The sequence below is a fragment of the Tenrec ecaudatus genome, chromosome 1 (assembly GCF_050624435.1).
Source record: "Tenrec ecaudatus isolate mTenEca1 chromosome 1, mTenEca1.hap1, whole genome shotgun sequence".
In the NCBI taxonomy this organism is placed as follows: Eukaryota; Metazoa; Chordata; class Mammalia; order Afrosoricida; family Tenrecidae; genus Tenrec; species Tenrec ecaudatus.
The window spans coordinates 193,933,050-193,950,876 of NC_134530.1; the positions used below are offsets into that span (position 1 = coordinate 193,933,050).

Sequence of the window (17,827 nt, forward strand, 5' to 3'; positions counted from 1 at the left end):
GACCCCAGTCACTATCTCTTTTGATAGCCGGGCACCATCAGCTTTCTTCACCACATTCACTTGTTCATCCACTTTGGCTTCAGCAGTTGTGTCGGGAGAGTGAGCATCATAGAGTGCCAATTTAATAAACGAAGGTATTCATGCATTGAGGGAGTGCTTGATTAAACCTATAAATGTAGACACTTAGATCTATTTCCCCATCCTCATATATATGTTTGCATGTACATGTCTTTGTCTAGACCTCCATAAATGCCCCTTGACTCCCAGCTCCTTCCTCCATCTCCCTTGACTTTCCTCCTGCCCCACTACCATGCTCCGTCCCCACCTGGGTTACAGCTATGCCTCTTCTCTACGCAACCTTGCCCTTGATAGTTCCCCATCAGGCCTGCCACTCCCCCCTCACTACCATTTTGGGTCCCATGTTGTTCCCTTGTCCCTGTGTTTATTAACACCACTTCCTTACCCTCCTCCCCTTCCCCACCTGGAACTGTCTGTCCCCCCCCGGAACTGTCTGTCCCATTGTTTTTCCTCCAGATAGTTCATCCAGCCTGTCCTATGTTCTCTCTTTTGAAGGGTGCTTTGTTTATTGAATTGTTAGATGCCATTGAGCCACTTCTGAATCGTAACAACCTTGTTACAACATGAAATATTGTCAGCTTCCAAGCCATCGTGCAACCATTATATTTGCACCATCATTGCAGCCACTTTGTCTATCGCTTTGAAGTGTTCCTCTTCCTTGCTGCCTTTCTATATGATGTCCTTCTCCAGAGTCTGACCCCTCCTCCTAACATGCCCAAAGTCCATCAGCCAAACTCTTGCCACCCCGGAGATGCAGTCATTACCGAAGACAGAACTCGTTGCACTTCATCTCTAAGTGCTTCAAATTCTCTTTGTTTTCGCAAACAAGGCTGTGTTTGCCTGCACACTGCAAGTGGTTATTGAGTCTTCTTCTAAACTTGACACTGGGCTCTTCTTCACAGAGTCTAGCTTCTCAGATAATTTGCTCAGCATACGGACTGAATAAGTGTGAAAATATCACTTGAAACATAGCTTTCCTAATTTAAACCTTGACTATCCCCTTATTATGTTAGGATGATTAACTTTTTGACTACGTATAGGTTCTGCACAAGCACAGTTAATTAAGTGTCCTGGAATTCCCATTCTTAACAATATCATCCATAATTTGTTTAGATCCATATAGTTAAATGTCTTTCCATAGTCAATAAAAAAGAAGTAAACATCTTTCTGGTATTCTCTGCTTTGAGTCAAGATCCATCTGGTGTGACAAGGATAACCCTTGTTCCACGTCCTCTTATGAATCTGGCTGGAATTTCTGGCAGCTTCCTGTTGGTATATTGCTGGAACAATTTTTGAATTATCTTCAGCAAAATTTTATTTCTAAATGATATTAATGATACTGTTCAATAATCTCTCCACTCTGTTGGGTTATCTTTATTTGGAAATAAATAGGGATCTCTTCCAGTTGGCTGGTCAGACAAACGTTTTCCAAATCTCTTGCCAGAGATGAGTGAGTGCTTCTGGTACTGCATCAATTTGTTGAACCATTTGAATTGATATTCTGTAATTTCTGGAGCCTTGTTTGTGGCTAATTCCTTAATAAGCAGCGTTGACTTCTCCTTTCAATACCATTGGTTCTTGATCATATGCTATCTCTTTAAATGGCTGAATAAATTATTTTGGGGGGTGGGGTACAGTCTTTGCATAGTTCTTCCATGTTCTTTTGATGCTTCCTGAATTGTTCAATATTTTGTCCCCCCCAAATTCTTCAATATTACATCTTGAGGCACAAATATAGATAACTTCCAGGTGGTTGGCCAGGTAGGTCTTCCAAATTCCTTGGCATATTCCTTCCAGTGTCACATCTGTTAGCTGAAATAGCCCAGTTGGTATTCTGTCCATTCTTGGAGCCTTGCTCACTTACTGCATTAATGTTTTTGTAAAATTGCATTGTGAAAACTCAATACACTGCAATCTACTCTATTTTAAATCTCTTACATAGTGAATAACCAGATGGATAGTGGAGAAACCCAGGAAATGATTATTTCCATTCATGTAATCTTATTTAACTTTCATTTTTACATTTCATACACTTTACTTTCTTGTTTTCAGGAGCTCTGGTGGCATAGCCTTGCCTGGTAACAGCAAGCTGAGCACTCTGAAACCTTGGGAGAAAGATGAGGCGTTCTACTTCTACAAAGATCGACAGCCTCAGAAACCTATAGGGGCAATTCCACTCTGCCTTATAGGGCTGCTTTGAGTCCGAATTGACTAGATAGCACTGCTTTCCCTGCCTCTCCATAACAACAATTTTCACAGCCAGCTAAGTCCAGATAGTTACCCATTCACAGAGAGTGCTATGGAATTGCCACTTCAAGTTTTGTTGGGATGAGCATAACTTAGTATAAATCCTAGAAAATGTTCATTTTCTAAAAAACCATTCTAAAAAGTATCTTCAACATTTTAAGTTTCCTGAAAAAATAATCTATCCCAGTAATTATTTAGAATTAGTAGGAAATTAGAAACAACCTAAATGTCCAATGATAAGAAAAGTTAATATGTCAAGTTGAGCAATCATGTTGAAATTAATATAAGCAATAGTCAAAGTATTTATAGCTTAGATAATTTTAGCATTGTTAATATAAAACATAGGAATCAAAGATTTAAAAAAATCATTTTACTGGGGGCTCATACAACTCTTATTACAATGCATCCATCCATTCATTGTGTCAAGCACATTTGTACATTTGTTGCCATCATCATTCTCAAAACATTTGCTTTCTACTTGAGTCCTTGGTATCAGCTCCTAATTTTCACCCTCCCTCCCTTCTCCCTCATGAACCCTTGATAATTTAAAAATTGTTATTATTTTGTCATATCTTACACTGTCCGACGTCTCCCTTCACTCACTTTTCTGTGGGGTACAAATATATTTTTACAGTAACATCTCAACTGTGTAAATCAAAGAAACAACAACAAAGAGTATATTAAAAGCACACTAGAACATCTACTGCAATGTAAGCAGTAGGCACGATCTATGCTCCCCTCTGTTCCTATTTTCTGTATCTCGAAGATCCCTATTGTGAGCAGGCACTACAACAACAAAAGCAAAACGCCCTTTACCGCTTAAAAAGTCGCATTATAGAATAATGCAGCAACGGTTGTCCTGCACCAGTCCCCTGAAAGCTAGCAGAATGTGCTAGAAATTTGGGATTTTCAAAGCTAAAGTTTTAGACATCAATTTAACAAGATGAAACTTGACAGAGATAAATATAAGATACTGTACATTAAAGTCAAAGAAATCACAAACTCTAGTGTGGAGGAAACATCTAAGAAGGTGAAATAAATGACGGAGGGGCTTCAGCAGGGATTAATAAGCTTGGAGATTTAGAGTCTGAGGTAGGTACTTTGTTATGTTTTCCCTGAGCAGGAACCAACGTGATGGCACCTAACCACCACCACCCAAAACCAAAAGAAACTTTAGAAATGTATTAATAATTGGATAATGTTACAATCAGGAAAGTGATAGTGCTTCTGGGTAGGCAGGATTCTAAATGAGTCCCACTAACCTTTTATGTGTAAGGTGGGGTTTAAGGATAGGATGGGATATTACTTCTTTAATTATATTACACTGTATAGTGAAAGGATTTTGTGGATGTACTCAAGGTTCCAAACAATTAGCTCTTTTGAATTGATGAAAATTACCCAGGATGGGCCTTCCCTTCCCTTATCACTAGATTAGTAACTAAAAAAAAAAAAATCATTATGCAACTCTGTTCAATTATACACACAAAATAAACTTCTTAATCTGAGTATTCACGGCTTCTCTGGTCATAAAGGCTGCCTCCATTTTCCCCAAGTATCCTTCCTTAGAAGCATCTTAGATTGAGTGGCTTCTACCACTTAGCCCTAAGCCCACCTCAGCACCAAACAAATAACACCCATGGCAGGTTACAATTCCCTCTTGACGACATCTCTGCCTAATATGGTCTATATTCACCTCTTTCCCCACCCTTATCTCCCCCAGAAGCATTTTCGGAGTATCTCTCAACATAGCATTTGATTATTCTGAATTGTAACGGTTCTTTAATTATTTAAAGAGCTTCTTATTTTACCAAATAGTCATTATGCAACCTGAGGACAGGGGCGAAGGATTTTACTCCTGTGTGTTTTCTAGTGATTCGGAAAGGAGCACCCACGGGTGCTATGGTTCTGTGTTAACTGAGTGGGTAAGCTGCAGCCCAGTGTTTCCTGAAGAGGGTGGTAGCGCCTCCTGGCGGGAACTGGAATGATCCAGGGGGGGATGCAAAAGTAGGTACCTACCTAGATTTTATCCTAGATTATGGACTACAGTACAAATGTTCTTAATTGCCGTGGGATGGGGCACTGAGTAATTGTTTTTTTCTGAAAAGGTGGCAACAGGCCAAGTAAGTTTGGGAACCTATGCAGTAACAGTTTGGTTTTAATTTTCCTCTATTTACTTTCTGCCTTTTTACCTTTTATGTGAGCTATTGTTTTTCATTAAAAAATGCTTTATTGTGAGTTGTGTGAAGTTTTAGAGAACAGATAATCAGTTTTACACTCACCAATTCATACACATTTTGTTTCATCTCATTCACTGAATTCTCTATATGCAACATCACTTATTCTACTTCTTCCTTGTGTTTCCTGGTTCCATTCCGCCTTCTTTCCAGACACTTCTGAAGGTGGTTCTTAGGTAAATGCTGTCCCTTTGATTTCAAATGGCTGATTATTCTGTAGCTTGCAAACCTCACTCGTGTTAGTTTCCCCTGTCTGCTTTGATGTGAAGGGTATGGCAGGGTCATAGTCTGGGGTGAGGGTGGGATTCACCAGTTTCTATCTGACCAGTAAGCTTGACCTCTTAGGATTTTAAACTTTGTTCCACGTTTCCCCCACTCTACGAGACCCCTTTCAGAGCAGTGGGTAGTGCTTGGGGCACCATCTAGTTCTTTGGGTCTCAGCATCATGGACAGTGTCCTTCAAGTGAATACTGACTTTTCCACATGCCTTTAATTTTCACCACTTTTCTTTCCTCCAGACATGGAGAGACCAATTGTTACATCTTAGCCACACAGTAGCTTTTAAGACCCTAATCACCTACAAAAAGAAAAGACCCCATTCACCAAAGTAGGATGTAGAACAGTGTCTTTGTGGACTATGTTACACTGATTGAGCTTGGAGTTCCCTAAGACGATGGTCCTAAGCCCCTAAATTCAGAGACTGGGCCGTTCTGTTTTGAGTTTAAAACACTTTATTTCACATTTGACTTACTCCTGGGACGTCTGCACTCTACAAATAAAGTTGAAATGTAGCATTGCTATCTTCTGCTGTACAGGAAGATATGTTAAAGGGGAGCTTCAGAATAAATGATACTGTAATTTTTGCAATAAATTCAGGTTTTTTTTATAAATTGTGAACTTATTCTATAATTCCATTAGCTACACTTTTGTGACTTGTGGCTTTAATTTGTATCTTCAGTCCAGCTGTGATTAATAGGTCTTGTTCACATGGCTTGTAATTTTCTACTCTATTCAATTAGCCAAGGAGTCCTGGAAGCATAGGGGTTACAAGTTGGGCCGTTCAGTTCCAAAGCTCCAGCCACTTCTCTGGAGTAAAGACGGCTTTCTCCTCCCATAAAAGTGACAGCCTTGGAAAGCCACATGGCCAGGACTACCCTGTCCTATATGGTTGCTATGAGTCATCAATGATCACCCAATGGCAATGAGTTGAGTTCTTCAATAAACCATTGTGTGTGTGTGTGTGTGTGTGTGTGTTATTGCTTAGGTATAATCAAGAGAGGACCAGGAGGTTAAGGAGAAAGAGGGACCTGATCACAAGGATCTACATATAACCCCCTCCCAGGGGAAAGGACAACAAAAAAGTGGGTGAAGGGAGACATTATATAGTGTAAGACATGAAAAAGTAATACTTTATAAATTATCAAGGGTTCATGAGGGAGGGAGGGTGGGGGAGAGAAGCAAAATATGAGGAGCTGATACCAAGGGCTCAAATAGAAAGAAAATGTTTTGAAAAGGAAGATGGCAACATATGTACAAATGCGCTCGACACAATGGATGCTTGTATGAATTGTGATAAGATCTGTATGAGCTACCAATAAAATGATTTAAGAAAAGAGAGGTCTTGATAAAGAAATCAGAGAAAATTTTATTTATATTTTTCATGTTTGCCAAAAACTACACTAGGTATTTTCACATAAAATTTAATTTTCATAGCAATTGTCTGAAGTTGATACTATTATTCTAATTTTACAAAAGTGAAATGAAGTTTAGAGAGGTTATATAATTTGCCTAAAATTAGTAAACAGTAGAATATGAATTTGAACCTGCCTCTTTTTGACTTAAAAATCCATATGAAAATGTCCACTAAGCCATAAGAAATATAGATTCAGAGTTTTAAAAAGTAGCTTGAACTGGAGACTTGAAAAACATTGCGCAAGAGCAAATGCATGATTGAAATCATGAATGTTAGGAGGGGCACTCTAGGGAGAGTGTATCATGAGAAGTGGGGTAGAGGTGGAGCCTGTTATTTAAGGAACAAACAGAAGAAAATGAATCTGACAGAAAATTAGCACAAAATTTTTACAGAGGCAGGAGAATAATAAACGAATCAAGAGTACAAAAGCCAAGGCGAGAGAGGGTCACGTTGAAATGGCATGTAATGTAAAACACAGAAAAGCCCAGGAGGGCAAACCCGAGGCGGAAACAAAATTGATCTCTTTGCTATGTGGCCAAACCACCTCCTGTGGATTTCTATTAAAAATCAGCCATCCCATTCATGGTCTCTCCATGATACAGTTCCGCGTCTATCACATTCCTTGGTAAGGACAAGTTACACTGTGGGAAGGGCTCAGACTCTAGTTTAGACTGCAGCATGTAGCAAATGCTTGAATGCTTGCTGACGGGTGAGAGCCAGGGCTATGCAGACCTAGCAGCTCGCGTTAAACAGGATGGAGGCTCTGCCCTCAAATCAAAGCCAACACTCTGGCTGCCTGCTTCAGTTCTTGGCTACGAGGTGCCACAGTAACTAACCTCTTTGTCTTCCTCAACATTGCTTACCTGACAATCTTTTCTGCTTAGCTGGATTCTTGGCTCTAGAACAGCCATGTTTATACTAATTTATAGCTTGGAATGCTATATTTAAGTACTAAATATTCCAAAGTTAATACTGAATGCTGAATGGGTGAGCAGGGGAGACGTTTTGTTTTTTCTTAAATCAGTTTATTGGGGGCTCGCACAACCCTTATCACAATCCATACATCCATCCATCATGTCAAGCACATTTGTACATATGTAGCCATCATCAGTCTCAAAACATTTGCTTGGGGAAACGTTTTTAAACTGGAAACAAGTCACTGTAATAACAGCAAGTATTACTCTGATGATTCTTAAAAATCACATTCATAAGCTGAATTCCTCCCAAAACAATATTGATGTTTTTCTTCAAATATACATGTACCCCTAACATGTGTAGATTTGGTAATAAACCCTGAATTTATTACACACAAATAATTTTATTACAAATACTACATGTATATTTCCCCTTTAGCTTATTTATAAACAATGGTATCATACCTGTTGTGTGTTAGGACCTCCGGAAAGGCCAAAATTCTCTTCTCACAGAACTTGGATTGACTCTACCTCTTTATCCTGACATACCCACTTTATCGCCATTGTACTAAACATTAAAAGTCACTTTAAACTTCACTGCATTAAAAGACCAGATGAGTTCTTTATTTAGAAACGTGACTATTCTATGTGCTAGGAAAATCCTAATGATTAAGAATCAGAGATTTCCTTCAATGGAGCACGGTATTTAAAAACTGTGTCCTGGGAAATTAGAGGTTTGCCTCATTTTATGCAAAAGACTAATTCCGGAAAAGTCAGGTACATATCAAATCACACTCCAGATGTACTAGGGAATTAAGCACTAAATGATGAATCATTTAAAAGCAGTACTTTAAATTGTGTATATATTTACCTTTTATCAATTTAGTAAGGTAAAGAGCACAGCAGTGTATTTGCCAACCTTAAAAATTCATGCTCCCCCACCCCCTCAAACGAACTGCTGGCTCTGATTAGGACCACAGAAGGTCCTGGCAGAATGGGAGAAAGATGCAAAACAAACTTCACAATCATAAAAAGACCATTTACTGGCTTGATAGAGACCATTCCCTGGAAGCCCCTGAGTCTGTGGCCCTTCGCCACCCTTCAAACCTGGATCTGAAACCACACCTACCTGGGATCACCTTTCTGCCAAACAACAGCAGACAGGCCTACCAAGGGAACAATGACACTCTTGAGGAACATGCTCCCCAGAACAATTGGAAATAGGAGACCCACAGGGCAGCGCTTGCCACCAAACAAAGCTAAGAATACAAGGCGAGAGGGCACCAGACCAGACCTGGCACAGGGGCTCCGGGACGACGTGGCTCACAGAGGGCATCGCAACTGGAGTCAGGAATCCGTCTGCATGGACTGCTGCATGGAAAGCAACTACGTCATTTGCCCTGGATACCATCACCCACACACTGGAATGAAAACTCACGCCCTTTAAGTTTTTTATATGAAAATTTTACATATACTTCATATTCAATACAAAGTCACATATCTTTCATATTCAACAATGATAAAGATCTTGATGTTTGCTTCATTTATTCCTTTTTCATTCTCCTTACTTTGGTATTTTAAAACAAATCCCAAATATTTCCATCTCCTCTGTAGGCCTCCGTACGAAACTCCTAAAAAACATATGTAACTATAATGTCGAAGATTCCTGATTGTCCTTAAAAATAAAAAGTATATGGCCATTTGCTGGATGAGGATCTGAAGAGATGCTACATTTGGCTTCTGGGTTTCTGGAGTAATTTTTCACCTAAAGATGACCCCTTCAATTAAAAAAAATTAATGCCATATATAACTACAGAATCAGTACTGTATTACAGGAAGTGTCTTATTATACACTAACGGGTTGTTTAGCAGAATGTCCCCAAGTCTATATCAATCAATTTACTTTCTTTCCACATCACTTCTATCATTATCATATATATTCTTTATAGGTTTTATTAAATTTGGGTATAACTTCTTTGGGCAAGTACACATCACACAGGTAGTACTGTGCTCTAAACTGAGGGAGTCTTGACAAGGGTATCTGAGAGGGTAGGGGTATGGACATGTGTTAAGAGGATCAGGGTCAGTATTACAGGCAAAAACTTAAAAACTTCACCCAGGAGTAAAGGCACAGATGGAGGTAGGTAAGAAATTGGTATATTCAAGGAAAACTCGTATCTACTCTGGTTTGCAATACCGGTCACGGCTCCGTCCCATTCAGCCTTGCTGAAATTAAGGACTCCTGGGAGACAGCCCCAGATACTGTAATTTTCACAAAGTGCCTAAAGAAATCTAAATGTGCAGCCAGGCCTGAAGTCCATGGGCTGACAAGCAGGGGTCATATAGTTTAGTTCTTAGTATGTCAAGTTCAGTCCTGTGTCAGGAATTTGAGCCACGTCTATAACAACTTCTCTCCACTGAAGTCTCAGCTGTCTTGCTTAAAATAACTAAGCCATTTTATTCTTACCCCTTCACTTGACAGCACCTTATGTATATGCATGTGTATATATTATGAATGGTTATGTTGGGAAGGTTTGGGAACTTTTTAAAAAAATAGTCTTATGCAAAATGGGTGGAAAATAACAAAATCGGTGCTTAAGGTTATCTTCATCCACACTGACATAATAAGTATCTTTTTTGAGACTTTCTTGTCACTCTGGATAGTTTGCTACATGACAACTCATGTCACCTTATTGGTTAACGGGAAAAATTTGTGGCAGCATTTCATAGAAGATAACGGCAACTCTGAAGATCTATCTAATCAGTTCAATAATAATTTCCAAATGTACTTAATGGACTATTACATCAGTAATTAGAGTGAAATCAAATTTTGCTAGGCTGCAAAAGATGTCAAAATTCTGTAAGCTCTGAGTAAAATATTTTAACATTAAAATTTTATTTAATTACTGTTCCTTAGAGAAAGGTACTTTAAAATTAGAATTTTATTTAATTAGTGTTCCCATATCTATATTAAAATTTATCAGTACCCTGCTGACTTAGAAAAATACAGGCAGGCCAGTTTGTGGTGGTGAACAAAATAACAATGGTGTAGGGCAGTTAACAATCAAACGCCCAGGCAAAGAACCTGATTTAAACAAGTAGGAAAACAAATATGAGTAAAGTGAAAAAACTTTTATATAAGTTGCTTTGTGGTGTGCTTGAAAACATTCTTTCCTTTCACCCAGACTTTTGTGAGTTTAAGTTAATGGATTTCGATTGCTTTCCTGTTGTCACTATTGCCCAATGCTTTCGTACGGATGAGGCAGATACCTGGTTATTTAAGAAGCAGGATAAATGGGCCAAGACAGCTTTCCCTATCCTCAATTCACCAGGGAACGTTTGAGAATTCCACCTGACACGAGGACAGCACTGTGCTCTTAAACAATCTGCAGTTTGATCCGATTGTTCCCCAGTGGGGGATGTAGGCCACAGCTCACTCAAGAGTCATTGATTGGATTAACAGCCTAATTCCCAACAGATGAATAGAATACTGATGTCTTGTCAGCCCGGCTCACAAAAGGAAAACACAATCTGCTTCTACAGCTCAGAACTTAACCCTCTACTCACCCTGAAGCTACAGTTTCAGTTGAGAGTGCTGTGAATTCTCCAGAACCGTTTGCCTGTAAATGTTGCCGAAAGTGGTTTGTTAACCATCCAGCCACACACCTTTACCCTTTAAGGTAATTAAAAAAAGAAACAAGAACTAAATGTTTAGAATCATGGGAAAATTTTTACTATCTACACCAGTTTTGCAACCTAAATTCTTCCCTGGGTTTCCTAAAGAAATATTAAATAAACTGCCTTCTCTGATGCCCCAATGAAATCGAATGTAGTCTACTGGAAGAAACGTAATAAACCCATGCTTTCAAAGATAACTCTTGAACTCCTTTTTTTCTGGCAGAAGTGACTGATTTTATTAGAGGGAATAAATGAGTCCATTAAAGGGAATGGCTCAATAGAGGTTGGCTGTGATTTGCCGACTTACTCCACCTCTACCGCCCACTCCTTCTATGATTTATTATCTTTTGTGTATGGCTGTATAACTAAGAATCAAGTGATGAAAAGGTCATATTGCCGATACAATTTTAAAACGTAAGTGCAAAACAACTCATTCAAGACATTTACGAATTAGAATTGTAAAATAAAACATACATGCAATGTCTTTTTTAAATAATGAAGCAAAGATGTGGCCTTCAGGCAGATTTAATAATCCTTTATTTTGTAAACCTTTCTGCTTCTGACCTGGTGAGAAGGAGCCAGACCAATTTTCATTAGCTATGAGTAAAAACAATGGCACTGTTTACTGCCCTAATCACCTTATATTCAGTTTTCTCAGTTCATAAATGAAGAAACTGAGGCTCTGTTAGGATAAGCAACGTGTCCACGGCCACAGAATTTATATGGAGCACTTAGAACTTAAATCAGGTTTCTGGCTCCCCAGCTCAGTCTCTAAACAGACTGGGCTTCCTAGTGTATCTTTGTAGTTCCATGGAGATTTTTCAGTATTCTTGTTGAAATTAGTAGTTATTCTTCTCCGTTGTTTGTTGTTGTGGGAAAATATCACTGCATGGATAAGTGCCATATACTGACTTTTCTTTTTCCTCAGGATAATTCTTCAAGGATCTCATGATAGCTCCCTAAAATTTGTGTTAAGTGGATCCCAGCTGACAGCGAGCCCGAGGACATAGCAGCGCTGCTCCGTGGGCTTCCCAGGCAGTCACCAGGTCTTCTCCCACAGAGCACCTGGTGAGTTCCCAGAGACAACTTTTCAGTTAGCAGTCAAGCACTTAAGTACTGGACTACTACTGCACTATCAGGGACTCCTCAAATTAGGGCCTCCCCTAAAATTAGCCTTGTCAAAACTTGACATCGTTATTTTTCTTGGCCTTGGCTTTGGAGTCATATTCAACTTCAACTTCTTTTACCCATCTATCTCCTTCATTGTCTTTCACCAGCTGAGGTTGATTCAATTTTCCTTCTGTACTGTTATCTCTAAGTCTTTTTTCACGGTAAGGGACCATTAGCCAGGTCCCGGCTGTCTGAGGCACTGACTTTTATGCTGGAATAATTTATCCGGCCTTCCATCCTTTCATGAGCACTGCCATTCTTCTACTTAAAACTTTGAAGCATTTATGATTGCCTTTCAAGTCAGATAGGCATTTTTATCTGGATTTCCCTAACTTTAAATAGAATTGTTATGACCTTTAAAATTAATATAGTATATACAGGAGGTTTAGATCAGCTCAAATATGAAAACATGCTATATAATGACTACAGTTTGGATAGTAGATACTAATATTATATAATAATCCAAGTCCTTGTGGCAGTATAATATATACTACTATAACATGCGTTACATTAAAGTACATTAAAAAGAATTATTGGGAAGATAAAATTAAGTATTTTGGTCAGGGACCCAAGGGAAAAAGCTCAATTAATACTAATTAAAATCATTCACAAAATGTGAATGGCTTAAAACAGGTGTCCTCAAACTACGGCCCGCGGGCCACATGCGGCCCACCGAGGACATTTATCCAGCCTGCCTGGTGTTTTTGCCCCGTTTTGTTTTTTCCTTCAAAATAAGATATGTGCAGTGTGCATAGGAATTTGTTCATAGTTTTTTTTTTAAACGATCGTCCGGCCCTCCAACGGTCTGAGGGACAGTGAACCTGGCCCCTAGTTAACAAGTGTGAGGCCCCCTGGCTCGAAAGATCTTTAGCTATTAACAACTAGCTCCCATAGACTTTTCTTGTTTCAAACATTCTCTCTTCCCTTAAGAAGTAAAAACTTACATTTGCATACAGTACCACTTTATTTGAAAATAACCCTGAAGTAAGCAAGCCAGGTGTTAGTAATTCCATTTTATGAGTAAGAAAACTGAATTTCACCAATGTTAAATGATTTGTCCAAAATTATATAACAAGCCAAACAGCAGAATTAGGGCTTTGACCTAAGATGTTGTACGTAAAAGCAATGGCAGGTTTTTTAGATTTTAATGTCTTGCTCTTTGAAAGAACAAGAGATTATAGTTGAATTTGGATGGTACATTAGTTATTAATGTTTTGACTCACCAAGATTTCCCCACTACCAATTTGTTGCCAATGTTCATTTAGCTAACCGTAAAGAAATCCAACCAAGAACAATTTCTGTGATTAAAAAAATGGGAACTTTAGACTAGACTAAATTAATCTAAAACAAGTGTGTAGAAGATAAAAATATGATCACATTCTGAATCGGAGGTGTCCTATTAGATCAGTGGTTCTCAACCTTCCAAATGCTGTGACCCTTTAATACATGTTTAACTCAAGTGGTGGTGACCCCAACCATAAAATTATTTTCATTGCTACTTCATGACTGTAATTTTGCTGCTGCTACGAATTGGGCGACCCCTGTGAAAGGGTCATTTGACCCCCAAAGGGGTCGCAACCCAGAGATTGAGAACCGCTGTACTAGAGGTTCCTTAGAAGTTATTTGGATGATGGCCCCCTTAAAGCTCTCCTTTGCTCACCATCTGAAGGGACGAAAGCAGCCGGCTGGCTTCCCTGCCGGGAACACCTTTGATGGCGTCTTCTGACCTGATTCAGGAGAAAGGCAGTCTCAGAAATCCACTGGGCAGTTTTACTCTGTCCTAGAGGGTGGCTAACGAGTCCACACTGACGCGATGCTTTAATGAGTGAGTGACTTGGTGCTCTGATGCCAGCAGAAGAGGGGCACTAAACCATTTAGAAGTTTCAGGATTCCTTATTCATTTACACTCTGGACACTCTTAAACTTGGGGGAAGTTCTTTACAGCCCTCAGTATTATAAGCATAGGCATCCCTGTTCTGGATGCCCTGGTCAGCCATAAAGGCCCCCGGGACAATGCTGGAGACACTGTGGCAGGAGGGAACCTAATCCATCTTTAAAACGTAACAGCCTGGAAGGCATATATTTAAAATAGTATTTAGAGGTTTCCACTTTTCTATATGCCTACTACTTTTGATTCCTATCATGTTTACAAACACAAAAACAGCATTTTAACAGATAACCTAAAACAAGCCATACATCAAGCAGAAACTAAGAAGCAAAACCAAAACACATGAGAATAACAAAACCAAACCCCCAAATCCCCAAACAACAAGGATAATCAAATCAGTGGTATAGCCTTCATGGTAACAAACTACCAACGGGACTTCAAGAAATTCAGAGAAAAATGGAGCTGGAAGGGGAAAAAGGGAATTTTTCCATGAACTTTTTGAAGGCCCTGTGTATAGACTGATGATGGTGGAAACCAGGTTAAAGATGAGGGCCTGGACAGTTGTGCCAGGAAACCAGCAGACTGCAGGTTTTATAAATACATACAGAAATAATTAAAATATAAGGGGTTTACTGGGATTAATCTCCTTTACATAATCTCTGCCACAAAGCCTGTAAAGTGACTGCTGGCACCAGGCCGGTGCCAGACCAGCTGTCGGCCATCAGAGCACTTCTGCACGGACTCCTCTGGACACTCTTCTCTGGCCTCTATCGTCAGTCACTCACCGCACCGTGGGGAAAGTGCACACTAACACTTGGCCTGCTGTGCAAGATCCCATTCGACTTGGTTTACCTATCCTGCACCAAGGTGGGAAGGATCTGGAAGCGGACCATGCAATGCAGGGCTCTAGGGAAACACAGGAGGGCTGGAAAAGTGCTGGCCACTGATGCCATTCACTTAACCCTGGCAGCTTCAAAGACACCTAGAAGTATTTTCAAACATTGTTTTAAGTAATGTAGATAGCACACTTACTCCCTGAGGAAGCTCAAAGCAACTGATAATCTTTAAAAACAGTAACATTTATTTTGCTTCAAAGCTAGCCATAAACCCAGGATATATCTTTAAAGGTGTTGGTGCAATAAATAAAACAAGTTTATAACAAATACTTTCTTTTGGTCAGATTTTTTAAGCCCCTCTGTATCTCCATTATACAATAATACTTCCATGACTTTAAAGGAAATCATTAAACAAGCAAAACCCAATAGCTATGACCTGCCATCAATGCTTTAAAAGTCCTTTTATAGATGTAGTGCTATGCAAACACAACATTCCTCCTATTACTTTATGAAAAACATAGTAAGATGGAATTTAGTTGGCTGGGTGAAAGAAAAAGGAAGTGTAATGTGGAAGAAAAAATCACTACAGAGTGTTGACATTTTAAGAACAGATATACACGCACTTATCACACATGGTCTTTTGGGGTTTTCCATGGATAAAAGGACATTTTGACACTAGAATACCATAAACAATAGCATTGTTCTCCTATGATGCATTTGGTCACCGAAAACTTCTGTTCAGTTTCTATTCTGCTCTGTGACACATGGGCCCACACTGATCTCTCCTGGACCATCAGGCTTAGCCCCCTCTTAAAGTGGGGCTTTGCACACTGCCGACAAGGGGTCAAATGGTAAGTAACTCTATCCATTCAAGACAACCTTGATGTCCGTCGCTTATGCCCACTAGTGCTCTGAAACATTCAAGTCTCCGACAAAATCATTTGACTCAAATTCTGATGGGGAGCGAATCTCTTTTCTCACACACCACCTGGGCCCAACAGTGTCAGTAACTTGTTAGAAATACACATTTGTAGGCTCCTAGGGAATCTGAAACTTTGCCCTAGGGTAGGACCCAGCCATCCATTTCAGCAAGCCCCAGGTGACTGTGATGGTAGTGCACTACTGCAAATCACTGCCCTAACCAATGAGATCTCTGTGAAGGAGCAGGTCATTTGGATAAATAGAAGTATCAAAAGTTTACAAAAGCATTATTTTAAATGATTTACCTCTTTTTTCTGAAATTTTGAATGTAAACATACTTGACCAGTGAAAGGCTGCCCATCAGGGAGACCACTACAGTCTGTTGCACTGTTTTGATAGTTCTGTACCATACACGGCCATTTATTGGAGTTCCACAGGAGAGTTTTCCATCAACGGATGTGTTGGAAGAGCAGTCACCAAGTATGCTGTGCTGGGCAAATACCTACACATCAGGGCACTTTTCAAAGCCATCAAGCCAAGGGGGTCAGTTGAGTTTTTTTTTTACTACACAGGCTAATGCTTTAAGAGTGTCTTGATGGAATCAAGGAAATTGGATTGTCCCCCCATTTGCTGGGCTAAAACAAGCCTTTTTTATTTATCCCATTAGAGGAACACAAGAGAAACCTTTTAAATGTCACTAAAAATTTCCCTGCATTGCAAAACCTAGTCAAAAGGTTTTAATTTTCTCTGAGAACTCTTAAGTAATGCAGTATGTCAAGGTTTAATAAATTGTAGGTGGGGATAGTTTTCATTATAGGCAACTTCTTTTTTCTTTCTTGTAGGTACTTAAGCAAGCTTAGATCTCTTTCTGTGGGGAGGAGGCCAGGCCACTGTCTCAAATAGCAAAGAATGCCATTTCAGCCCTAAGAATAAGTAAATGAACCATAATGGAAATTGCATAGTATTTTAAAGACACCACTGAAAAAGAAAATACTTAAAATGTACTGAAGATTATGGGAACTTCTTTTATAAATGATGTTTCTGGGTTGAGCTTCATGAAATTTTTCTTAAGGAATTTGACAGAGATTGAACACTCAGTAGTTTCTTAGTAGAAAGAGGTACAACACAGCAAAAACAACATTGCACACTTTTTCCTAATGCAGGCATAAATGATTAATGCCTACAAGGGGTTAACCCCCCAATTTAAAAATTATCAAGATATGACAGAAATAGCAATTGTTTTAAAAATTAATCAAGTATTTCATGGAAAAATTCCAATCTTTTCATTCCAGTATCCAACAAACATTTTGAAGTCTCCTGTGTATTATATGAGTTATAATATCTTTTAAAAATAATAATGAGGTGGTTTATATACGCTTTCTCAGATCATATACTTATTGTGCTGTATTTTGAACTAGATATATTAAGCATTCAGGAACTTGGGAAGGGTGCAGTTTTCCTCCAACTTGATAAAATATTGAAATACTTTCAACCACAAAGTACCAGATGATTAAAAAAGGTACTCTACTTTGTGATAGGTGTGGCTATCTGAAGATGAAGGTACTTCCTTTCCTAAATCATAACCTATAATGAAATACTTTAAACTATACTCAAATGAAAGATATACACCCTGCATTCTACCTTCCCCCAAGAGAAAAGATATCATTTAAAAAAAGACAATGCACCTAACATTTTGTGATCCATGTTAAGGTGTCAGCAGAGCTTCCAGACTAAGCCAGGTCAGGAAGAAGAGATGTAGATTAGGGGAAATCTAGATCTGAAAAGACCGTCCACGAAGACCTTACGAAGAGCAGCAGAACGCTGTCTGACATAGCGCTGGAAGACGCTTACAAGGCAAACGGGAAAGGGCTGCCTCCTCAAAGTAAAGCGATCTCAAAGTGGATGGACCTGTGTCCGATGATGTGCACGGCTCAAAATGAGAAGACACAGCTACAAGCATCCATTCATAATTGGAATGTGGACCGTACAAAGTGTGAACCTAGCAAAGTTAGAAGTTGTTGAAAATGAAATGGAATGCATAAAGATCAATATCCTTGGCATTAGTGAGCTGAAATGGACTGATGGCTTAGTCACTTTGAATCAGACAATCATACAGTCTACTCTGCTGGGAATGAAAAGTTGAAGAGGAATAGCATTGTGTTCATCAT

The 17,827-nt window shown here is 39.2% G+C and overlaps 1 protein-coding gene across 2 annotated transcripts in view; it reads right to left on the reverse strand.

Moving 5' to 3' along the window:
• The window catches only part of ACBD6 (acyl-CoA binding domain containing 6), a 180,061-nt gene that overhangs the window by 40,157 nt on the left and 122,077 nt on the right, over positions 1–17,827 (reverse strand). The window contains exon 7 of one of the 2 annotated variants that reach the window (XM_075528052.1): positions 13,675–13,741. The exons of the other annotated variant lie outside the window; for it this stretch is intronic. Within the exon in view, the coding sequence (XP_075384167.1) occupies positions 13,675–13,741 (67 nt within the window). The remainder of the gene's footprint in view (positions 1–13,674; positions 13,742–17,827) is intronic. 2 annotated transcript variants of the gene reach the window in all.